The sequence below is a fragment of the Trichosurus vulpecula genome, chromosome 1 (genome assembly GCF_011100635.1).
Source record: "Trichosurus vulpecula isolate mTriVul1 chromosome 1, mTriVul1.pri, whole genome shotgun sequence".
Lineage (NCBI taxonomy): Eukaryota > Metazoa > Chordata > Mammalia > Diprotodontia > Phalangeridae > Trichosurus > Trichosurus vulpecula.
The window spans coordinates 102,773,719-102,800,641 of record NC_050573.1 but is presented as its reverse complement, the minus strand read 5'-3'; the positions used below and the strand labels follow the sequence as shown (position 1 = coordinate 102,800,641).

Here is a 26,923-nt window from a genome sequence, read left to right as displayed (position 1 = left end):
CAGTAAGGAAATGATACAGGACTAATTTAATCTTCTTAGGTTGAATGATCATTTCTCAGGAAGTTTGGGATGGGGATTGTCTTTTAACCATTGAGATTATTTTCAACTCTGAAATTATAGGATTCTGTGAGACCTTAGGGAAGTCACTTAATGGCTCCGAACTTCCATCTCGTGACTTTGAAAAGGATGGCATTAGTACTTATTAACACTTGAACTCAGATTTGTGAGGAACTTTGTAAGTCATACTGAAATATAGAGATGGAAATGATTATGGTTATAATTACTTGCTTTCGCTACCTCATCAGAGGTAGGTAGCCTCCTTATTGAAGGATCCCATCTGAGGATAGAAGGAAAAAATATGTGTGAATGTAAGCTCTTTGAGGGCAAGGCCTGTCTCTCTTCTTTCATCATATTCCCTGTGCTTAATAACGGCTTATGGATTGATTGACTGATGCAGGTATTCTCTTCTAAGTGAGGTTTTATCAATACATGTTATCTGCCATTCTATGACCTGGAGTGAGTCACTGTCCTTGAAGACTGAATTACCTCATCTGTAAACTGAAAGGATTTAGGACTAGATGGCCATTTCTTACATGGTGGCTTGATGGCATCATAGTGCATAGAGCACTGGACCTGGAGTCAGGAAGACTCATCTTCTTGAGCTCAAATCTGGCTTACTTACTTACTTACTAGCTGTATGACTCTGGACAAGTCACTTAACCCTGTTTGCTTCAGTTTCCTCAGCTATAAAATGAGCTGAAGGATGTGGCAGATCACTCCAGTATCTTTGCCACAATGGGGTCACAAAGAGTTGGACATGACTGAAATAACTTAACAACAAAAAATTATTTTATCATTTGATATAAGAATGTAAGCTTCTTGAAAAGCATTTCTTTGTGTCTCCAGTGCTTAGCCTACTGTCTGGCAAACAGTAAGCACTTAATAAAAGCATGGTGGCTGATTACATAGAATGAGCACTGGATTTGGGCACAGCATTGATCCGGGTTTGACTTCTAGCTCCAATACTTATTAGCTGGGTAACCCTGATTCTACCTCTCAATTTTCTCCTCTAGGTGGTATCACAGTGGATAAAATGTTGGGCCTGGAGTCAGGAAGACCTGAGTTCAAATGTGACTTCAGACGCTTACCTAACTGTATGACTTTGGACAAGTCACATGATCTCTGTCTACTTTAGTTTCCTCAACTGAACGATGAGAATAAAATAGCATCTGTCTTCCCGGGGTGTTTGGAGGATCAAATCAAATAGTAATTATAAAACTTAGCACAGCTCCTGGCACATAGTAGGTGCTTAATGGATGTTTGTTTCCTCCCTTGTCTGTCCTCTTTGTTTCATAGGGATATTGTGACAAAAGTGTTTGGTCAAAACTCAAGTACTGTAGAAATGAGAGTTATTATTTTGAGAATGATATAAAAGTCCTCTTCCATTGGGATGTGGAGGTGACTTCTGGCTCAAAAAGACTATGACAGCAGGGGGAAGGGAAAAGCACCTACTATGCACCAGGCACTGTGCTAAGGGCTTTACAGTTATGTTCCTCACAACAACCCTGGGAAGTAGGCACTACTGTAATCTAATACTTATTTTACAGATGAGAAAACTGAGGCAGAAGAGATTAAGTGACTCACCCAGGCTCAAAGAGCTAGTAAGTATCTGAGGTCACATATGAACTCAGATCTTCCTAACTCCTGGCCCAGTGTTTTTTCTGCTATACCACCAAACGTTTCTCAGAACTGGATCTTTGGCTGTTCTTACCACAAGCTCTGCTAAGGTACCCTGTGTAGTCCCACTGTAGACTGCATGTTCATGGTCCTATGGCCAGCTTACCCATAATTGATTTCCTTATGTCTGGGTCCAAATTAGTGGCTCGGTGATGAGTTTTTTGGCCACAAAGACTCTGGAAGGCTGAGCATCAGGTCAGAAAAGGGTGTTTGATCAACATCGGCATGAAAGCATAAAACCTTACAGTACTGAACTGTTGCTCTGTCTGAGGTGGCCCAGAGCAAGTACCCCAAACTTCAGGGAAAGTCCATGAGTGCTCAAAGCCTTCATAAGAATGATGCTCACCATCCCTGGAGCTACGGAATCAGCATCCTAGTAATCCCTGCTATTGCTTAGTATCTCATTGGGTCGAAGAACCATAAAGCCAGGAGGTGGAAGTCCTATCTCTCTCTCTATGTCAACTCCACATGGTCCCTACCTCTTAGCAGGACCTTTCATGACCCTCAAAGACAGACCCTGTCTTTCAATTCAGCTTGCACCAGGAATACAAAGAATTATGGATCCACCATTTACCACCTATGTGACCTTGGTCATCTTTATAGGCCTCTGTTTTTTTAAACAAAATAACGAGATTGGACAATCTCTTTTAAGATTGCTTCAAAGCTATGGTTTTTCCAGTGGCAATGTATGATGGTGAGAGTCGAACTATAAGGAAAGCCGAGAGCTACAGTATCAATACTTTTGAATTGTGGTGCTGGAGAAGACATTTCAGAGTCCCTTGGATGGTGAGGAGATCAAATCAGTCAGTACTTAAAGACATTAATTCAGGCTATTCATTGGAAGGTCAGATATTGAAGCTGAAGCTTAAATATTTTGGCCACGTAATGAGAAGACAGGATTCATTGGAAAAGACCCTGATGTTGGGAAAGATTGAAGGCAAAAGGAGAAGGGGATGGCAGAGGATGAGATGGATAGATAGTGTCATGGAACCAATGAACATGAACCTGGATGGACTGGAAGATAGTGGAAGATAGAAGGGCCTGGCGTGCTATGGTCCATGGGGTCATGAAAAGCCAGACATGACTGAATGACACAACAACAACCAAAAAAGCCCTAAATTCTGAGTCTTTCTCTTATTTCCCACATCAGACTAAGCTCCTCCAGGAGCTGGGAACAGTAATCTGCAAAGTAAGTAATGAGTTTAGTATGTCCCAGGCCTGTGCCCTCACTTGACCAGTGCTGCCATTTTTGGCTAATATCAAGGGTCATATTTTATGAATTTTCTATTCTTACTTTTGTTTTTCTAATGCTTCAGGTAGGGGTCAGGTGAGATAACCTCTGAGGTCCTTTCCGACTCGGATATTTTCTCTTCTATGTGAGGTTCATCTGCTGCCTGGCTACTCGATTCTGCCTTGGCAGAGGGTATGCAAGGGAGTGGGCATCGTGTAATTGGACTTTCAATCTCTCATTTCTAAGACTGAATGCCATGGTAACAAGAAACCTGGAGCTGTTGCCTGAGTATTTTTATGCTGATTATTTTTACTGAAGGATTTTTTTAAGTAAAGCATTTATAAGCACAAGAGTACAAATTTTGCTTTCTTAGGAGGAAAAAAAAGTTATTTAAAAATACAGCTTGGCCTTTACTCTTGGTTTCAGAAATGCAATCTTGCTTTACTAAGATTTTTTTTGGTTGTTATTGTTAGTTAGATGAATATAGATTTAGAGCTGAAGGGGACCTGAGAGATTATGGCATGTAACCCCCTCAGTTTACAGATGAGGAAACTGAAGCCCAGAAAGATTGTGGCTGCCCTAAGGTCCTAGAAGGAGTGCGTGTGTTGAATGTGTGACACTTTAGGAACAATGGCAAGAGAAGTCATTCTCAAAATTAAATAAAGAAGCTAATTTCTTCTGAGCAAAATATATGACATTTGTTGCTTTGAATGACCCTCCTTGAGGCAAGTGACCATTGAGGGTGTTGGAATGTGAGCCTGGAGAAGTAAGGTAGACCAAGGAATAGCCTTTGTCCCAGGCTGCCTTGGAGCTGAAAAGACAAAAGGAAATGCCTTAGCACAGTGCTGTAATCAGCAGGTACCTAATCAATGTTGAATTTGAATTTGGTACACAGATAAGCTTCTATCTCAATATTGCTCCCCATCACTAACCATGTGATGAGCGCAGCTGCAAGGGAAAAATATCTGCATTTCTGGGGGTTAGTATATTTAGGAGCATTTAAGTGGTAACCCTAATGCTAGCATAAGCCAGCTGGTACTTTGGGAGACTAGGCTGGAAGAAGTTATAGGGTAGCATGGAAGGAGAAATAGAGGTCAAAGTAGTACTGCATGTGTGTGTGTGTGTGTGTGTGTGTGTGTGTGTGTAATAGGATAAGTAAGGATGAGTATGAGTACAGAGATTCAGCAATGTATTAGTGTGTCTGAGACTTGGCAAGAGAGGGGAGAGAGAGTCATCTTAAGGTGATTGTGAATGGATAGGGCTGAGGCTTGGGAAACCATGGTGCATTATGAGAATGGCCAGAAATATATCAGGGATTGAAAATAGAAATTCTGTTTAAGTGTAGGACAGGGACCCTGTTTAAGGGTAGGTAGTGTCCCCTCTCTCCCTGATTCTGCTTATTACCAATATGGTATGAGTTATGATAAAAACTGTAAGATCAGATTCTGTCCAGGAAAGTTTATCTGAGCCATCAGCTAATGCGGCTCCCTGGGTTCTGTTTCTGATGGCCATTATGCTGGGAGGGGGAGAACAAGGCAATTAGAACATGGACTCTGGCACTAAATTCAGGGTGTTAGCCAACTCTATAGTAGGTGGCAAGACTGTCCTCGTGTAGAATAGTAGAATTTGTGGGATTTTAAAAGGCTTTTCCTATCCGCCTCCCATCCCCAATCTCTCCCATTGACACAGCCTTAAATTCCACCATTAGGGTTAGGTGGCACAATGGATAAAGATGCTGGACTTGGAAGTGGGAAGACCTGAGTCTAAAATCTGTCCCAGACACTTATTAGCTTTGTGACTCTTGGGCTAAGGCATCTTCTCTTGACCTCTCTGAGCCTCAGATTCTTCATCTGTAAAATGGGGATAAGAAGAGCACCTACCTTCCATGGCTGTTTTGAGGATCAGATGAGAAAATATTTGAAAACTGCTTTGCAAACTTTAAAGCATTATATAAATAATAGTTATTATAATGATGTGACTATGACACGTTGCCACTCAAGAATCATTTTTCTTACAGCTTCATGACCCAGGGCAAATCACTTGACCCTGTTTGCCTCAGTTTCCTCATCTGTAAAATGAACTGGAGAAGGAAATGGCAAACCACTCCAGGATCTTTGCCAAGAAAACCCCAAACGGGATCATGAGAGTTAGACACGACTGAGCAACAACTAGAACTAAAAGCGTTACTATATTCTTTTTTGCACATGAGGAAACCAGGGTTGAGAATAGGGAAATGATTTGCTTAAGGTCACATGGTGAGGTTGGGGCTTTGATCAACAGGCACTTATTGGACACCTACTATGCTCCATGAACTGTCCTATGCTGGGGATACAAAGACAAAAAATGAAAGTCTCTGCCCTCAAAAGGGAGATAACATGTACATACTATAAGTATTTAAAGAATAAATGAAAAACAAATATGAGGAAATTTAGGGAGTAAGGGCACCAGAAGTTGTGGGGAGCAGGAAATGCTTTGTGTAGAAAGTAGTGCTTGAGTTGAATCTTGAAAGAAGTAAGAGATTCTCTGAGGCAGAGATAAGGAGGGGGAGGCATTTCAAACTGGAAACAGTATCTCCTAATTGCAAATACAACACTAGTCAAGTCTAGTCCACTACTATGGACTAAGTACCTATGAACACTGTGCTAAGGAACAGGGATACAAAGAGAGGCCAAAAGAATAGTATGGTGAATCCCTCATGGATTGTTAGTTAGAAAAGATCTTAAAGAAGTATTTGTATGCATATATGTATTTGTATCTTCTTATCTCACCTCCCCCCACCCAATACTTGACACATAGTAGTCTCCTCCTAAATGCTTGATGACCGATCAATTTTCTAGTCAAACCCCCTAAGAGACATTGGTGGCTCCAAGAGGTCACTTGCCACAGATGACATGGCTGGTTACTATCTCATTTGGACTAGAACCCAGGTTTCCTAATTCCCATTTTAATACTTTCTTTTATACTATGTTTTTGTTTTCTTTGGGATTCTGTTTGTCCTTCAGAGAATTAACACACCAAGGTATCAGTCATTCAGCCTTAGTTCAATTAATTTCATCAAATTGCTTTCTTCCTAAGGAGTACAGCTAGCTAAGATCACAATCCCCACTGAAGAATGGGGAGTAGAGGGTAATGTGGGTCCATGAGAACTTTTCTAGGAGAGGGAGGTATGGCGGGGTAGCTGTAGGCATGGGCTAAGCGAGACAATACATTGTGGAATAGCATAAATGCAAATGGATGACCAGGATGAGAGGAGGAGACATTCAAAATGGATGTGGGAAGGTGGAAACATTATTATTGTGTACTTTTGCCGAAGGTAAACTCTAACATTCCTTTTCCATCTCCTTCACAGCCCACTCTTCCTTTCTCTGCTCTCTAATCATGCGCTTCCCCGAGATTCTGTTTTGGGCATGCTATGTTCTTTTTTTCCTGCCACGATGTCGTCTTCAATTATCACCTCTGGACAGGTGATCCCCACAGCTAGCACTGTGCCCTTAACTTCTCTCCAGAATCGCAGCCTTATGTTTTCAGCTGTGTGTAAGACAGCCTCAGAGGCTTACTCACTATATGACCCTGGGCAAGTCGCTTCACCCTGTTCCTCATCTGTAAAATGAACTGGAGAAGGAAATGGCAAACCACTCCAGTATCTTTGCCAAGGAAACTCCTAATGAGGTCATGAAGAGACAAGAGGTGACACAACTGAAAAGAGTGGACAACAATAGATCAAATAGTGTTTTATTTCATAAATCAAGCCCGAACACACAAGGTTGTGCCTTGGAGCAGTCAGTGGTAAGGAAATTCCTTTATTTCTCTCCTGGAGGGAGAGACCTTTAAAAACCAAGGCGCAGGAGCCAGCCTGTTGGAACATTTGAGCAAAACTGATTAAGGGGCAGAGGAACCTTTTGAAGAAGTACCCAAAAGAGCAGTAGGGCAAGAGGAAAATCAGGAGGACTGAGAGTAGAATTTTAGAATCTCAGAATTGGAAAGTCAATCTCACCCAAGTTGGGACAGATCTGTTTTTTTAATATGTTTAAAAAAAAACTAGGCGCTATCCTTTCCTTGGTGCATTCATTAGGCACTTCCTTTACATAGAATACACTGCCCGTAGAAAGTTTAGATGAAACAGCCCCTGCCTCCATAGAGCTGACATTCTAGTTTAGAATCCCAGAATCATGGAATCTAAAAGTGGGAGGGAACCTCTGAGGTTTTCTAATTAGTCTTATCTGAATAAGTGGTATCACCCAGTGGCCACTGGAAGACTTGATAGAATCATCAGATCTTAGATTTAGAGAAAGAAGATGGCCTTAGAGGTCCTGTCTCCCAACCCCTTCATTTTACTGTGGAGGAAACGGAGACTCAGAAAGGCCAAAGAACTTGTCCAAGAACACACTGGTCATGAGTGGCCCGGCTGCATTTGGACAAAATTATTCTGGCTCCAAACCCAGCTCTCTTCTCACTGTATCATATTGCCTCCTTAACTTTTTTAAAAAAAAATGTTAAAATTCTTTATTTTTACATTGCTTAGGTTTTCATTGTGCCACTCCTCTTTCTTCTCATAGAGAATCACACCTTATAATAATAATTTGTTGTTCAGTTGTTTTCCAGTCATGTCCAACTCTTCATGACCCCATTTGGGCTTTTCTTGGTAAAGATATTGGAATAGTTTGCTATTTCCTTCTCAAGCTCATTTTACACATGAGAAAACTGAGGCTAACATGGTTAAGTGACTTGCCCAGGGTCCATAGCTAGTGAGTATCAGAGGCCAAATTTATACTCAAGAAGGTGAGTCTTTTTTACTCCAGGCCTGGCACTCTATCCACTGCACCACCTAATAACATCTAATCATAATAGGTAGCATTCTTATAGCATTAAGGGCTATATAAAGTTTTGTAAAGTGCTTTACAAATGTTATCTCATTTGACCCTCGCAACAACCCTATAAGGTAGGTGTTAATTATTATCATCAATATTTTACAGATGAGGAAACAAGGGAGGCTTGGTTATTCATGCAGGGCCATGTAACTATCAAATGTCTGTGGTTGGATTTGAACTCAGGTCTCTGTTATTCCAAGTCCAGTGCTCTATGCACCATAATGCCTAGCAATCTCATAACAAAGAATTATTTTAAAGGAGGGAAGAAAAAGAGAGTAAAAAAAATCAGCAAAACCAATCAACACATGGAAAAATTTAGACATAATTTGCAATGGTCCGTACCCATGGGCCCCCTACGTCCCTGCAAAAGGATCTCCTCAGAGCTTTATTCTTTAGAATTTCACAATGTTCAGTTTTGATTGTTTTGTGGCTGCCATGCTATCCATCCACACTGTTGTTATTATTTATATTGGCTCTGCTTACTTCATTTTTCATCAGTTTGTACAGAACCTTCCGTACTTTTCTGTGGTTCTCATCTAAGTAGCACCATGGATAGAGCTCTGGACAGGGAGTCAGGAAGATCTGAGTTCAAAGGTGACCTCAGATACTTTACTAGCTATTTGACCTTGGACAAGTCACTTAACCTCTCCAAGCCTCAGTTTCCTCATTTGTAAAATGGGGATAATAATGGTACCTGCCTCCCAGGGTTGTTGTGAGGATCAAATGAGATGATATTTGTAAAGTGCTTTACAAACTTTAAAGTGCTATATAAATGCTAGATATTATTGTTATCGATGCTTGTCATTTCTTACAATACAGTAATATTGCATTATATCCATGTACCACAATTTGTTTAACCATTCCCCAATCAATGGCGTCTATTTTGTTGACATTTTTTTCATACCATGGAAAAGTATTACTATAAATATTTTGGAGTATATGGTACTTCTTTAGCTTTTAGTGGGTGGGAACTAATGGGCTTCTGATATATACACAAATATACATATATAAGTATAAATATACATACACACACACACACACACACACACACACACACACACATATATATATATATATATATATATATATATATATATACACACAAATAAGTATAATTCTAAGAAATATGTAAAGATTCCACGAAGAGTTGTATGCAATGTGAGATCTGGGGGAGGAAAGATTCTTCCTGATCAAAGCTGGGATTTTAGAGGAAGTGTCATTTAACTTGAGTTTAAAGGAGGGGTGGAAATTCAACTTAATAAATTGCCTTCCTTTGAGGAAATTTAGCTTTGTATATAAGGGCAGCTAGGTGGCACAGTGGATAGAGCACCGGGCCTGGAGTCAGGAAGACCCAAGTTCAAATCCAGCTACTCACTAACTCTGTTACCCTGGGCAAGTCACTTCACCTTGTTTGCCTCAGTTTCCTCATCTGTAAAATGAGCTGGAGAAGGCAATTGCAAACCACTCTTTTATCTTTGTCAAGAAAACCCCCGAAGGGGGTCACGAAGAGTCAGACACAATGAAAAGCAACTCAACAACAGCAAGAAGCTTTGCGTAATGATCTGACCAACCTTCACTGCATCTCTAGGAAAAGTGATTGTGCTCATTTTATAGATGGAAAAACTGAGTCATAGTCAATGGGCCAGCAGCACATTTAGCCTGTGGTTTATGGCTCCCAACTGGGCCACGTGTGAAAAGATAAAAGATCATTTGCTTTGGGAACCTAGAATGTTGTGGGATGTGGGGGAGAAGGGATATGATGACTTAGGGAAGTCCAAAACGGACAGTAGGGGGTGCTGACAGATTGACAGATAGTTCAGATGAGAGTCATTTCTGTTTGTTTAGCCCTTTAAGGCTTGCAAAGCACTTCCATAGCCACAACAGTGAAAGGTAAATCATGCAAACATTATTAATGTTAGCAGGCAAACATTGAGAATAGGGACTGTTTCATTCTTAGTATCTGTATTACCTGTACCTGCAACACAGTTAAGTGTTTAATAAATGTCTGTTGATTGATTGATATGGAGCTTCCAGTTCATAAAGTGTTTTATGTAGTTATCTAATTTGATTTGTGGTAACCTAAGCATTGTTTTCCCCATTTTATAGATGGGGAAGTTGAGGCTCAAAGAAATTAAGTAATTTCTCCATGATAGCACAACTAGTCATTGTGAGTGATAGGCTTTAAGCTCTGGGATCTTTAGACCTCAAGCCTCTTTTTCCCATTACCACACCACATAAAGGATATTTATTGGTCCCTTAGGACCCTCAGACCCTTAGGAACAGGAAATTGCAATTTAATCTCATGCACAGGCCTTCCTCCAATTTCTACTTCTTTCATTGCATTCTGAATGAGAAGGGACTTTCTGTGCACTGACACCAATACTAACAACCCTTCCTCCCCCTAACCATCCAGTCTTTTCCTTTGGGACCTCCTAGTTCTTCCCCTGGTAAAATGGATAGAAGTTTCAGAAAGACAGAGAATCATCCTAATCACTGAGGTTGTTCATGAGTGAAATAAGCTTCCTCAGAAGGTGGTGAACTTCCTACCACTGGAGGTCTGATAGAAGGCCATGTATAGCCATTTCCTAGAGCTACTGTGAGGGGGATTCCTGGTCCAGCATGAGTTGTACTAGAAGGTCTCTGTGGTCCCTCTATTTCTGATATTCTGTGATTCTGTGAATTCTCTGAATTGTCAACACGTTACTAGCTGTGGCAAAGATTTTGAAATTTCTTCTTCTATCTCCTTCCTGATATCCCAGGGTATGAATTCACCACATCTGGTCAGAAAACATATGAGAAAATGGATTTCCAGAATACTCTCTCAGGAGTCTACCAGTCCATCATGTTCTCAGCTGATGGAGCGAATCTGACAGACACTCATCTCTACTGCCGCCTGGCCTGTGATAGAGAACCCTGCTGTGATGGCTTCATCCTCAGTCAGACTTTGCTCGGAGGAGGTAATGCTTGCATTAATGTGTTAGGAGAGGCTGCTGGTTCACCAGCAGTAAAGGCAACAATCTGAATTGCTTCTGTGGTCATGCTGATGGATTCGTGCTGACCCAAATAACTTCTCTTATCTGACCCCCGACCCTCATTGTGAACAGTGACCTGAATCTGTGAAATATTTAGAATCAAAGAATCCTACAATATTAGACCCAGAAGGGACCATATAAAGAACTTACAAACATCATATAAAGAACAGAGCTAGAAAGGACCTTAAGATAGAGAATGTTAGAGCCAGAAGAGATCTTAGAACACAGAGAGTTAGAGCAGCAAACATAGACTAGAGCTCAAAAAAAAGACCACAGGGATTCTATTATCTGACCCCTTCATTTTGCACATGAGGAAAATGAGATCCAGAGAGAAGCAAAGGGCTTCATTGCCAAGGTCATGAATTAATGGCTAAACTGGGAATAAAATCCTAATCTATTGATGACTAGTCCAGTATTCTTTCTGCTAGGTCACATTGCTTTGACCTGGGTTTTGCCTGTGTAACTAGGACCCAGTAAGCTTTACTGGTATAGACAGACAGACACCAGATGGATGGATAGGTGGACTGATAAGATAGACAGAGAGAAAGCTAGATGGGTGTATGTGTGTGTGAGACAGACAGACAGACAGACAGACAGAGACAGAGAGAGAGCATTCATTAACTGTTTCTTTGTGATAAGCACTATGATAAGGACTGGGGATACAAATACAAGCAAACAAGACAGTTCCCAGTTCCTTCCCTCAAGAAGCTCACCTTCCACTTGGGTAAGACAACACATGAAGAGACCAGGAAAGTGGGGATGGAGAATACATGCACGGTGGCATGATTTAGAATTGGTTGCCAGGAAGTGAGGAGGAATCCTGGTTCCAGGCAAAATAAAGCTTACTGATTTGAGCTGAAGGTAGTTCCAGAGCTGAGCCTAAGTTTCCTCCAGGGAGGAGGCATAGATGATGGCTGGAGTGAAGGTGATTTGGTTTAAAGCTGGTGGCTTGGAAGTTATACGTGTGTGTGTGTGTGTGTGTGTGTGTGTGTGTGTGTGTGTGTGTGTATAACTATGGTCCCTTATTTACCTCACTCACACATCCATCCATCCATCCATCCACCCATCAGTCTATTCATTCTTTTCCTATATTGAACTCTTAGGATTTTTAAAGTACCGTGCTCTAACCAACTAATTCACCATACTGAGCATGCTCAGATTTCTAAAGGGAAAAATCTCTCCTCTTAACACTCATCTTAATGACCACAAGCTCCCTAATCCCTAGAGTGTCAGTCTCTTGCACACTGAACTTCTCACCCTTATGATCCTCATCTGGACTGTTACAATGTGCAAAACCCTGAGCTAGGGATTGAGGACAGAAACAATCGGTCACTACCCTCAGTGAGTTCACAGTCTAGTTGGGGAACAAAAAAAGGACAAAGAGCAATAGAAGAAAGCATTGCTACTGCAGGTACTTTGTATGGGAAAAGAGCTGGGCTCTAATCCTAGCACATCCCTGTGGGACTTTGGGAAAGATCCTCCATTTCTTTGGGTTTCAATTTCTACTCTTGTAACTTGAACTTGTTGAAAATCTTAGATCCCTTTCAGTTCTGTCATGCTATATGACCCTGTTCTACCAAAATATGGTCTAAGGTCCCTCCCAGCTTTCACATCCCATGTTCCTTTATCCTGTGTTCTACGGTCTCTTTCACCTTTCACGTTCCACATTCTATCAGCTGTGTTCTAAGGTCCCTTCCACCTTCCACATCCCATGTTCCATTAGTCTGTGTTCTAAGGTCCCTTCCAGCTTTCACATTCCATATTTTATTAGCCTGCATTCCAAGGTCCCATCTTTCTCTGACATTCTACATTCTATAAGAAAGTATAGCTTGAACCAATTCAAGCAAACCAAAGCCCCTGCTTAAGGCCCATTTCATGTATCTCAATGTATGCACATACATTGAGTGTTCCTTTTGAGGCCCCTGTTCCCATGCAGGTTGAGTCAGCCCCTGAACTCCCCTGACATTTCAGGCATCTAGGGTTAATTTCCTATTCCGCCCTGAAATCGTGCGGTGTGCTTATGAGACAGCTGTGGTTTTCTGCTTCCAATGGGTACGGTCACGTTGTGTTATTTCCAGTGTGCCTGAGTAAGTACTTTAGTGTCTTTCAAAAAGAAAACTTTGCTTTAAGTTGGAATTAGAAGTTCTTAGCTGAGAAGAGGAGCTGCCTGTTTAATCTGAGGAAGTGAATTACACTCTGTTTACTAGAGAGCATATCTGATGGGTGATTATTGAGTGACCTTCCTGAGTATGTCAGCACTGTGCCAGACACTGAGCACACAAAGGCAAAAACAGGCTCTGCAATCACACAGCTAACATGCAGGAGGAACCATAGAAGGCACTGGTCGCAAAGAGTACTGATCCCAAAGTTGGAAGGGACCTGGGTTCAAACCCTGCCTCTCAAACTTACCACCTGGGTACCTCAGGAAAGTGCCATAACTTCACCAGGCCTCAGTTTCCTCATTGCTATATCAAGGATTAACTAGGTGGCCTCTGTAGCCCTACTCCAGCTCAAGGTCTATGATTTCTCTTGGGCCTAATTTCCTCATTTATAAAATGAGGGGGTTAAATTGGACGGCTCCTAATATTCTCTCAGCTCTGATATTCGATGTTCTAAGATCCTGTTTAACTCTGACAGTCTGCATTCTATATTCTAATACATTATAACATCCTTATCAGCTCTGATGTTCTGATTCTGATATAAGAAATTAGACAAGTAACATGTTTTGTTGTGTTCAATCATTTTTCAGTTGTATCTGACTCTTTGCGACCCCATTTGGGGTTTTCTTGGCAAAGATACTAGAAGAATTTGCCATTTTCTTCTCCAGCTCATTTTACAGATGAGGAAACTGAGGCAAACAAGGTGAAGTGTCTCGTCCAGGGTTCCTCAGCTTGTAAGTATCTGAGGCCACATTTCAACTCAGAAAGATGAGTTTCCTGACTCCAGGCCAGGGTTCTATTTGCTGTGTCACTTCTATGTCCAGATAAGTAACCTAGGTATTTGTAAAAAATGAAACACATAAAAATTACTTCCAGAAACAAAATACTCTATGATAAAAAAGGAAAAAATCTTTATTTAGCATGAAAAAGAGAAGTAAATTTGAAATTAGAATCTGTGGGTTTTATATCCTGGTTTTACCACTCACTAGTCAGTGGATCAATCGATAAACATTTGTTAAGCAGCCACTATGTGCCAGGCATGTGGCATATTGCTTCCTTGTGTTCTCATCTGTAAGATGGAAGTAGTAATACTGTCTACTTCACAGAGTCTTTGTGAGTAAAGTGAATTGTAGGCTGTAAAATACAGTGGAATTATAGGTTCTTATTTTCATAATGATAACAATAGCTAGCATTTATATAGAGCTTTAAGGTTTTCAAAGCACTTTATATATATAGGTATATATATATATAATTATATATTATATATTATCTTATTTGATCTTTAAAACCTTGTGAGATAGGTGCTATTATTATCTCCATTTTACACATGAAGAAACTGAGGCACAGAGGGGCTGACTTTCTCAAAAGCATACAGCCTGTAAAGAACTAAGGCAACATTTGAACTCACATCTTCCTCACTCCAGGACCTATGTTATATTATCTGCATCATCTATCTTTAAAATACCATGTATGGTAGCAGGGTAGATCTCACCCAACCCCATTTTACAGATGATAAAACGGAGGCCCAGGGACATGAAATAATTTGCCCATGGTAATCTAGATCCATGCTTTTGCTCTAAGGGTCCTCCATACCTGGAACACTCTTCCTCTTCCCCTCAGCCTCAGTTTCCTTGGGTCCCCTCAAGTCTTAGTTTAAGTCCCACCTTCTGCAGGAGACGTTTCCTAACGCTCCTTTCCCCCCAGCTGCTAGCACAGTCCCCAGTGAGATCACTAATTCACACCTACCTAATCCACACCTATCTTGATGTGTCCAATTTTAGCACCTAGAGGGCAGGAGCTGTCTTTACTTTACCCCCTATTTCAATGCTGAGCATAGTGTCTGGCACAGAGTAAGTGCTAAATACATTTTTTTCTGATCGATTGATTGGTTGGTGGTAGAAGTGGATCTAAACCCGAAGCCTTCTGGCTACTTCCCTGGGCTCCCTCACTCCTCGTACATATTAATCCAATACCATAGCTGCTTTACTATATGCCATACCATTGGGCTATTTAAAGTTTATTCAATTTTCCTTGAGATCATATGTGGAAATAACTTTTTTCTTCCATGAAATAGTCAACTCATGGAGTCTATTTCAGGGGAATTTTTGGCCAAAATTTAACTTCCATTTTTCTCCAAGTTTAATGCCTTAAAAAATGTAATAGGATATAGACTAACAACCTCTGGGATTCCAAAGTGAAAATTTTGCCTTTTTCTCCTCTCTTAAAAATATTATTATTTTTTTCAATATAGGCAGATGTGTTTCCCAGGCTCATCCTATTGGCAAGCTTGGAATTTAATCGAAGTATTTAAAAACACTTGAGTCAGTTCCGGCTCCAAATAGGCCCGATTTCCTGTTGGGTCCTCGTGACTTTCCCTGCAATACCATTTAGCTCACTGGGCTTGTGCCATTTGGTTCCTGGGAAAAGCTTCCCACCTCTTATTCCCTTCCCTCTAAAGGTCTGGTTTCCACTGATATTTCCTGAGTTAAACTTTACGACATCTCCTTACATTTCAGCTTGTGTCACTTTGAAGTTGGTTTCCATAGCATGGTTTGGCCCTCTGTGCGCTGGGCCACAGCTAAAGAGGGGCGTATTAGGATAAACTGAGCAGGCCTTAATCACTGCCCATTGAGATCTCCTTCCCCACACACAGAGCTCCCATTGACTTGAGAGGGGCTGGCATTGGGCTAGAAAGATAATAAAGCTAAGTGTGTTTCTGCTCTGAGGTCTGGTAGAGGGGAGAGAACACCTGCCAATTGTTTAGTTCTATTTTCCCCCTTTGGTCTTCCCCATCAGCCTCTATTGAATTGACATTTTTTGCATCGTTTTATAGTTACAAAGCACTTTTATGTTCATTATATCATCACACCACAGATCTGTGAAGGAAATGCGTAACTATTATCATGCCCATTTAAGAGGTGGGGGAAGAGAGAAAAGTTAAGTGACAGAGCCAGCACTTGAACCCAGATCTCCTGATTTCATGGGCATAAAAATGTGTATAGGTCTTGAAATAGCCATCTAGCCTCTCTTTGAACTCTATGAGAATCTTTTTTAAAAAACACTTTTATTGGTGTGCTCTGTTTTTATATGACAAATATTTACAGATTTCCCCCACTCTGAGAAGTCTTTTGTAACAAAGTAATTAAGTTAAACTGATGATACATTTTGCAAACCGCTAGGTGACTCAGTGGATAGAGTGCTGGGCCTGGAGTCAGGAAGACCTGAATTCAAATCCAGCCTCAGATACCTACCAGCTGTGTGACCCTAGGCAAACCACTCAACCTGTTTGCCTTAATCCACCGGAAAAGGAAATGGCAAGCTGCTCTAATATCTTTGCCAAGAAAACTCTATGGATAGATAACAATTGCTGCGCTAGGGTTAGAGTCGGACCTGACTGAACGGGCAACAACAATGATACATTTACTTCAACTCTCCTCCCACTCTTCAGTTTCCTTTTTGTGTATTGTCCTCCCCCATTGGATTGGAAGCTCCTTGAGGGTGTTGTAACAATTTAGCTAGCAGCTACTGTGGCTGTGTAAAACCAACAACAACCAGTTCACAGAATGCTGTAAGCCTGGGTTCTTTTGATCTGCTTTACTAAGGAAAGCAACGTTAAGGGGTTAACAAGCTTACTTTAATCCAACATACAAATATCATTCATTCAGCTGGGGGGAGGGGGGCGGAAAGCCAGCCCCCTGAGCTTCAGCGCAAATACAAACAAATTACAAACATCAACAGACCAAATGCAATTCATAGTTACCAAGAAAACCATCAACATCTGAGTTCAGCCAGAAGGCCCTTACAGTGGCTTCCCAGAGTCCCGTGCCTCCAGGAATGAGAGCCTTAAGCAAATAGCTCTGTTTTCCCTTTTTATGCACTCTTTAGCCAAAAGGTCATCTGAGCAACCAGAACTTAAGCTCTTACTATTGGCTATGGTCTTAGCAACTCCCCTTAGGACTCACATGACCTAAAATCGTCACAGAAATATGACTTAAACCCACGTGGTCTAAAAACTTCTGATGTCACAAACATGTCACTCAAACCCATGTAAACTAGGCTTTCCATTGAGGCAAGGAGGTCATCCAGGACTCCTAATTTAATCAAGGAAACAAAGGCCAAACTCTTCAAGGGCACTTGCTTGAATAAGTGCTGAGAGCCCATCTTGATTCCCAATACAGAGGGCAGGGACTTTCTTTTTTAAAATGTGTAACCCCAGTGCCTGCCTCAGTTTCCTCATCTGTAAAATGGGAGCCTACTTCCCAGGGTTGTTGTAAAGATCAAATGAGACAATATTTGTAAATTGCTCTGCACACCCTTGCAGCCAGGTGGCCCTGAAAGTCTGGAAGACTCATCTTCCTGAGGTCAAATCCAGCCTCAGATACTTGCTGTTGGTGTGACCCTAGGCAAGTCACTTCACCCTGTTTGGCTCAGTTTTCTGATCTGTAAAATGGCCTGGAGAAAGAAATGGCAAACCGGTTTGGTATCTCTGCCAAGAAAAGCCCAGATGCGGTCACAAAGAGTTGGACACGACTGAACAACCACAATTGTACACCTTAAAGCGCTATATAAATGTGAGCTATTATTATTCCTAAGCTTGGTGATCCAGTTTGGGCAGTTGGCCCTCTAATAATTCACAAATCCAGTTTCTATATAACAACAATGAAATCCCTAATACTTTGTAACACCATTGTTTTTAGATCACTTTATATACATTGTTTCGTTTGAAACTCGCAGGAGCTCTAGGAAGTAGGTTACCTACAGCCCTGGGGAAACTGGGTCAATCATGCCCATTTTGCAGGTGAGGAAACTGAGACCCAGAGAAGAGAAAGTGATTTGCCCAAAGTCACACGTCTAGAATGTGGCATTGGCAGGACTAGAACCCTAACCTTGTTACTTCCTGGGCTTTTTACTGTTTCACTTTTCTAACCTTGAACGTTTCTTTTCCTGGTCATATAGGTACGATCCTTTGCAACCTGATGAGCTCCCCCGATGTCCTGCTCTGCAATAAAAATGACTGGAGGCCATCTTCAGAGGTCCAGAGCTATGGCAAATGTGATAATGTGAAGTATGACCCAAGGAAGAAGCAGTTTATATTGAGCCTGGGAGGCCAAGAGTTCACAGGAAGTAAGTCAATACGTTGTCTGTATTTCCTAAACCTTTAACCACCTTAGCGAGCAAGGCCCTTACTTCCTGAGAAATTATTCACATATTTTTTTTTACTCATATGCTTTTTTTTGTGTGCATACGTCTTTAAAAATCTGTCGGAAGCAGTGTGGAATAGTGGTTAGAAAGCTGGTCTTGGAAGCCAGGAAGACCCGAGATCAAGATTGTGCCTGTGATACATACTGACTGTGTGACCTGGCCCGTCATGTCACCTATCCATGCCCCCAGGCAGCTTGAGAAGGTATCCTCCTGCACCGGTAGAGAGAGTGTCCTTTTCCAGGAGTCCCCCTATACTAATGAAATCACAGGTCCAGCCTTTAACTATCCTCTATAAAATATTTATGAAGATGGCCTACATAACTAATAAGGGCATCCTTGATGAAAGCATGGCCAGCTTTCTAAGATGGTCTTTCTACAGCCGATGACATCTTCATAGTTGCTCCACTGACTGAGAGGTGAAGAGATTACCAAGTCCTGTTGTGTCTATCTACTGGTTTTTAGAAAAGCAAATGATTTAGTACAATCCAAATTAAGTCAAAGCCTTTCCTCAAACAAGTTGTATTTCATATTCGCTGGACTCGTGTGAGAATCTGTTTAATAAACTGAGTGTTGTTTAGTTGTTTTTCAGTCACATCCTAGATTTATATCTAGAAGAAATCTTAGCAGCAGGTATGTGGCACACTAGTGGATAGAATGCTGTGTATAGAGTCAGAAAGACCTGAGTTCAGATTTGGCCTCAGACACTTACTAGCTGTGTGACTCTGGCCAAGTCACTTAACCTCTGTCTGCCTCAGTTTCCTCAACTGTAAAATAAGGATAATAATAGCATCTACCTCTAAGGGATGTTGCAAGAAGCAAATGAAATAATAATTGTAAAGCACTTAGCATAGTACTCTATAGGTACTTAATAAATGCTTGTTGCCTTCCTTCGAAATCATTTAGTTCCAACATTTCATTTAGCAAATGAGGCAAATAAGAGGTCCAGAAAGGAAATATGATTAACCTAAGGCCACACAGACAAGACACAGCAAGTCTGTACTTATCTAGAGCTCTTTCTAGTATATGAAGGCAGTGCTGTGGCACTCTAAAGTTGTTGCGTTGAATCTGAAATCATAAGATCCTGGTTCGAATCCTGCCTCAGCTGCTTTCTACCTGATTGCTGCTGGGCAAATCATTTAACTTCTCTGGGATTAAGGTTTCCTCTTGCTAAATGGAGTAGGGGGTTGGGCTAGATGACCTTGAGAGTCCTTTGCAGTTCTAGATCTGTTATGCTAAGATCACATACTCATATCCTAGAACACCGAATATTGCTGGTGGAAGGGACTTTATGTAGTCCAACCTTCCATTTTACTGGTAAGGAAACAGAAACCTGGAGATATACTGTCATCTCTCCAAAGTCACACAACTATGTAAATGAGAGAATTAGAACTTAAATCTAGCTCTCCTTACTCCACACCCAATGTTCTTTCCATGATGGCATATTGTCTTCTGATTTCTGTCTTCATACCTAACAGAGTATCCTTCTCAATTATTAAACAAATAGTTATTCAGTACCTACCATATGCAAGATCCCACCTTAGGCAGTACCTAATAGGTGCTCAGGCAGCTAGATGGTGCAGTGGATAGAGTGCCGAGATGGAATCAGGAAGACTCATCTTCCTGAGTTCAAATCTGGCCTCAGACATTGGCCAAGTCACTTGACCCTTTTTGCTTCAGTTTCCTCATCTGTAAAATGAGCTAGAGAAGGAAAAGGTAAACCTCTCCAGCATCGTTCCCAAGAAAAGCCCAAATAGGGTCACAAAGAGTCAGATGAATGAACAACACAATAGGTGTTTAGTATTTGTTGGAATTCACAATGAGGGCAATGCAACAGCTGCTTTGGTTAAGATGTGTACTGAAGCCCTAAGCACTCATCTGCCTTTGTTACATGTCTTTAGCTTGAGCTGCCAGCCCTAGCACCAAAAGCCCAAGGAAATGGTTACCAGCTCCACACTCTGACAGTGGGGTGGGTGGCTTCCAAACCACATACAGGTGTCTGAGGAGATGAAATTACTGAACACCTGGGCCTTGCAATGAACTGGTGCCCTGCAACTCAAGACCGAAAGGAAGCATGTTGGTGAAACGTGACATGAAGCTTCATTGGAAGAATTAGAAAGGACCTTAGGACATAGACTATTTGAAATAGTGAACATAGAAAGTTAACAGGTAAGGAGCACCTAACGCAGAAAAGTACAACATAACACTTACTAGCTGTGTGATCTTGGGCAAGTCACTTAATCCTGATTGCCTTACCACACCCACCCCCCAAGAAAAAGTACAACGCAGAGCCTGTAATATTGGAGCTAGAAGGAACCTTTGAGGTCATCTAGTCCAGCCCTTTCTCAGGAGTCATTCATGTTCTCCACCATGTCATGTGCCATGTCATGCCACCTAGGATATTGATAATAAGGATTAGGATTATATGTATGATTTCATTGGCATAGGGAACTCCCAGGAGAGGAAACTCCCTCTAGCTAGACAAACCTGCAATTTATAGTCTTTTACAGTTGCTTAAAGTATTGAGAAGTGACTTACCCAGTGTATGTGTCAGCGGTGGGATTTGAACCCAGGTCTTTGGACTTGGAGGTGAACTCTCTATTATACCTCTTCAACAACAACAAAGTTGTTTTTAAAAATTTAATTTATAAAAAACATTAGATTTTCAACAACAACAAATCAAGCAGAAGGGAATCTGGAAAACGAAACCTATCAGAAGACATCGATTAGCAATGGAAAGCAAAAGAGAAAAGGTTAAAGAGATATAAGGAGTCAAAGCATTGCTCAGAACAAAATAAACAATTGAATGTGTGTTAAAGACTTTACAAAAACTAGAGAAGACTAAAAAACTCAAAGAAGCAAGATAGAATTTCCAAAGGAAGAGGTGAAAAATTCTATGTGGTTGCATGAAGTCCAATGCAGCGAAAATGCAAGTTGAATTTAACAAGAAACAAAGCTTCAACACTGTTAATAAAATGAATGAATAAAATGTCAAGAGAGGTGACCATGACTCTAGCCTTTAGGCAAAATTGAAAAGCAAGGGAGTGAGCAGATAGGACAGATAAGATCCATAACTATTGGCCTAAATGCTTTACAGTGTTACATTAGGATATGAATTTTTAAAAAATATCTTAACATTCATTTAAAAAATTTTGAGTTCCAAATTTTCTTTCTCCCTCCAGCCCATCCCTTATCCATTGAGAAGGCAACCAATATGCTAAAGGGTGTAACTTGTTTTTTAAAAATTGCTCATGTGGCATTTTACCGAATTCTCAGATATCAGTCTGATCCTGCTTATTTTTTAACAGAAGTTATCATCTATCTACTGCCAGAAATGAGAACCAGTAATGTCTCCAAATATAAACTAATTTCATATTTATATATTTTATACAAAATATTTACAGTTTGCATCATGAAAAAAGCACCTTTAAACATAAGAAAAATATATCTAGTCTGAATCAATCAATCAACATTTGTTAAGCACCTTCCATGTACCAGACACTGTGCTAAGCACTGGGTATGTAAAAACAGGCAAAAAACAGTTCCTTCCTTCAAGGAACCCACAATCTAAAAGGGGAGACAACAATATAATAAATATACACAAACAAGCTACATACAGGATAAATAGGAAATAATTAACAGAAGGAAGTCAACAGAATTATGAGAGACTGCGAAAGGGATGCTTTAAAAGGTGGGATTTTTGTGGAACTTGAAGGAAGCCAGGAGTAAGGGAGGGACAGTGTCCTAGGCATTGGGACAGAGAAAATGCTTTGATAAAAAAGGGCAAGCCAAGAAAAGAGCCTTGGTATAAAAAAAAATTTATTATTTGTTTTGCGGTTATTGACTAAGGTGCCCCCAAAATATTAAACCATGCCTATTGGCTTTGTTGATAGTCAAAACGCCTTTGACTCAGTTCTGCACTCATGTACAGAGCACGCTTATTTAAGTAATAGAAATATATAACATAGATCTAAGTGTAGTGAGAGTGCTAGAGTATTGATGGCCATCTGAAAACTGATCTCTATTTAAAACTTGCCAATACCATAAGGAATTGTGTGGGATGAAAGACCCTCACCAATTAAAAAGTTAATTTATAATAAGGAGCCATCTCAGGGTAGGAACAGAAATAAATTTTATTTTCGAGAATAGGGCATCCTCTGCCAGCACAGAACAGAACCAGCAAAGGAGGCAAAGTACAAGGGGCAAAGCACCAATAATTATACCTAACACAAGAGAATTCCCGCCCACCTCTGACCCTTCTCACCATTGGCTGGGAGGAGGGCTTACAATCTGAGCACGAAAAGCTAGACAAAGAACCGGGAAATCAAGGCACAGAAACTCCAATTCCCATTCCCTTAGTTAGTGATTACAACTGAGGTGACATCTATAAATCTGAAAAAGGAGAATAGGATAAGGGGAAGGGGAGACCCTCTCCATTCTTCTACAGTACTTTTACAGTAAAGGAAAGCAGGTCACAGTGACCCTATTCTTTAAATCTTTAAACCAGAACCAGAAGAAAGAACAAAAAGTTTCAGGCTAAACTTTCCCAGAGGCTGATCTATCAGACTCTCACGGCCTCAGATATCTTCCCTGTGAAGTCTTCATATTTTATTTACCTCACACAGGAATCATATAAAACCTGGAATTTTTTTCAGAGAGATAGTTCAAGCCAATTACGATTTTGCCTAGTTTTAAATTCATTATCATCTTTCCTAGGTAGAACTAAGTCTAGTTCTAGATGAAAGAGGAAGTAAAACCAAAACGTCTTTTTAACCATTTGATGTATATTGATGACATCAAGTTATAGGACTGCACCTACAAAGAGAAGAAGACCTGAGTTCAAATCTCACCTTAGACACTTAGTAAGTCACTTAACCCTGTTTGCCTCAGTTTTCTCATCTATAAAATGAGCTGGAGAAGGAAATGGCAAACCACTCCAGTATTTTTGCCAAGAAAGCATCAAATGAGGTCACAAAGAGTTAAACATGACTGAAACAACTCAATAACAATAACAAAAAGACATTTACCAACTCCTTCTTCTTCAGAACTTTTTCTTCTGATGACATAAAAAATGTCATATGGACTTAATAAGTGTAAAAATTTTGATATACACATAGGAAAAGGGAGACTGAAAGCTTTCAGCTTGAATTGGAGGTCACCTTGAACCAATGAATGAAGGTGATACCTACAAATACCTTCCTCTCCTCTAGGCAAGAATCATGGAGCATAAAGGTAAGTTACAAACACAAAGGCTGTGGCTGACTACGTTTAAAGACTTACTGGAATTCTGAAATCAAAGCCACACATCAAAAAGTAAATTTAAAGCAATTAGCGTCTACATAGTACTAGTAATTGTGTGTCTTCAGAACTGTAAAATGGCCTTTTGCAGAATCGGAAACTATCCAAACAAAAAACCCTACACAATATTAATAAAACATTGACAAGCCATACAAAGGCAGCTACAGAAAGACAAGTACTTACAATATTTCCATGCCAAAAGAAGGAGAAAGGGTATTATTAATAGATATTCCTTGATCATATGAAAGACAAGTTTAAAAAAAGAAGCTCTGTAGGAGTAGGTAGACATCACTTTCCTGAGGTGATAACAGGTATAAGCCCCTGGACTTGTCCAATGTGACTGAAAGTGACTTATTTTGGAGGTAAAATATGAATAACCAAGGTCCAAAGGTGAAATCAAAAGGCCTTCCCCAGGCAGAATCCACATTAATGCAACCAACAGTATGTTGACAACAAAGCATAGAATGAAAGAGTGAGTAATGCAGATTTGTCTGTGGAAACTGAGTGTTTTGTAATGGTGACTCTAGAGCAAGTCATTGTCACCAGAAACTGCAGAAGGGTTACCCTTAAGGAAATTGGAATTAATGATCAATGTCAATTATTCAAGACAACAGCGGAAAACATGAAACATGTCCTTGTGTTGGTAGTGGTGTTTTTGTACAGTAGTATCTGACTCTTTGTGACCCTATTTTTGGATTTTCTTGACGAAGATACTGGAGTGGTTTGCCATTTCCTTCTCCAGCTCATTTTATGCATGAAGGAACTGAGGCAAACAGGGTTAAGTGATTTGCCCAGGGTCACACAGCTAGTAGGTATCTGAGGTCATATTTGAACTCAGTAAGATGAGTCTGACTTTCAGTTGTGGCACTCTGTGCACTATGACACCACCTAGTTACCTATCATTGTGGATTGTAAAAATTCAGCACCTACAGTTTAGCTACCAAAAAGTAATCTGGTGGCAGGAATTAGAAATCAGAAGCTCACAGCTTTATGTGGATGATGGGTAACAAATTCCCTTGCTTCAAATATAGTCCCCCAAAATATACTGGTAAACTGAACCAGTTAGTCAGTCAGTCAATAAATATTTATTAAGCACCTATTATATGCTAGGCATTGTTCTAAGAGCTGGGAAACAAAGAAAAGCAAGAGACAGTTTCTTCTCTCAAGGAGTTCATAGTCTAGTGGTGAATATACCTTGCAAACAACTATGTTCAAATAAGGGTTAAGTTATACATATATATATATATATATATATATATATAATATAGATTATATTATATACATAATATAAATATGTGTGTGTGTGTATATATACACACACACACACATATATATACATATGTATGTGTATATATATATATATATATGGGTTAAAAGAATAAATTGGAAAAAATCCACAGAAGGAAGGCACTAGAATTAAGGGGGATCAGGAAAAGCTTCCCATAAGAAGGTGAGATTTTAGCTGGGGCTAGGAGGAAACCAGAGAAACCAAGAAGCAAATAAACTGTACTAGAATTAGACCTGTTTGGAGGGTTGTGACATAGAATTAACTGTAAGGGAGGCATAAAGTGCAATGGGAATTTCAAAGAAGAAAAAATAATTTTTCTACTGGAGAGTTCAAAGAAGGATTCTTGGGGGAGGTGTCATTTGAGCCAGGCCTTGAAGAAAGAAGAGGAATTCCAGAGATAGAGTTAGAAGTCTGGGCATTCTAGGCAAGAGCAAAGAAAGAAAATATACAGGATTTGTAAGAAGAATGGTGGATAGTTCAGCCTAGTTGAAATATTACATACAAAGTGTTCATGTGAATGAAGCTTCAAAAAGTTAGGGTGGTACCTGGTTGGGGCAGGATCTAAGCATCAGGCTAAGGCTGAAGAACTAGCAGGACCCCTTAGAGGTCATATGGTCCAATCTCTTCATTTTACAGATGAGGAAACTGAGGCCCAGCTGCATGACTTACCCAAGTTTACGCAGGTAGGAAATGTCTGAGGTAGGACTTGAACCCAGGTCCTCTGACTTCAAAACTAGTGATTGTTCCATGGTACCATACTGTAGGAGTTAGTGACAGAGGGCAGAGCTAGAATTGAGGCATAGATTTTACTAATATGCAAGAACAAGTTTATTTTAAAAGGGAAGGGAGAAGACCTCAGCAATTAGGGATACCCCAAAGTAGAATGAGGAATATGAAGAGGCAGAAGAACTAGAGACCAAATTGCCAACTTTTGCTGGATTATGGAGAAAGCAAGAGAGTTCTACTTCATTGACTACACTAAAACCTTTGACTATGTGGATCACAACAAAATGTGGCAAGTCCTCAAAGAGTACTAGATAATCTTATTTGTCTCTCAAGGAACATGCATGTGGGCCAAGTTGAAACAGAACCAAACATGGAAAGACAGATTGGTTCAAGATTGGAAAAGGAGAATGACAAGGCTATATATTGTCACCTTATTTATTTAACTTACATGCAGAATACATCTGGCAAATGCTAGGCTGGATAAATCTAAAGCCAGAATTAAGGTTGCCGGAGAAATACCAACAATTTCAGATATACAGATGACACCACTCTGCCAGCAGAAAGTAAAGAGGAATCAAGAAGGCTCTTGAGGAAGATAAAATAGGAGAGTGTAAAAGCTGGTTTGAAGCTTAAGATCAAAAGAAAAAAACTAAAATCTTGACAATTGGTCCCATCACTTCCTGGCAAATAAAGGGAGAAGATTTGGGGCAATTTCAGATTTTATATTCTTGGGCTCAAAGATCAACTGCAGCCATGCAATTAAAAGACACTTGAAAGGAAAGCTATGGCAAATCTGGACAACATACTAAAAAGCAGAGACATCTGCTTAATGTATAGCTGTGAGAGTTAGACTATAAGGAAAGTTGAGAGCTAGAGTACCAATGCCTTTGAATTGTGGTGCTACAGAAGACTTTTGAGAGTCTCTTGGACAGCAAGAAGGTCAAATCAGTCCATATTTAAAGAAATTAATTCAGGCTATTCATTGGAAGGTCAAATACTGAAGTTGAAGCTTAAATACTCTGGTTATATAATGAGAAACTGTGACTCATTGGAAAAGACCCTGATGTTGGGAAAGATTGAAGACAAAAGGAAAAGCAGAGAATGAGAAGGCTAGGTGGTGTCATGGAAGCAATGAATGTGGCATGGACAGACCTTGGGAGATAATGGAGCATAGAATGGCCTGGTGTGCTATGGTCCATAGGGTCACAAAAAAGTCAGACAGGACTGAACAACAACAAAAGTAGAATGGATAAACTCTGGAGGGTTGGGTTTCATCTCTATGGAGGTCTTCCAACAAGAGCTGGATGACCAAATATCAGACCTATTGTAGAGGAGATTGTTGTTCAGACTTCTGAGGTTTTTTCCAATGCTAGGATTATATGAAT

General features: G+C 40.3%; 1 protein-coding gene across 1 annotated transcript in view; it reads left to right on the top strand.

The window, feature by feature from the left end:
- Nucleotides 1-26,923, top strand: part of TG (thyroglobulin) — a 385,510-nt gene that overhangs the window by 115,083 nt on the left and 243,504 nt on the right. Inside the window, 2 exon segments of the mRNA XM_036741632.1 lie at nucleotides 10,596-10,793; nucleotides 17,984-18,151. Coding sequence (XP_036597527.1) covers nucleotides 10,596-10,793; nucleotides 17,984-18,151 — 366 coding nt within the window.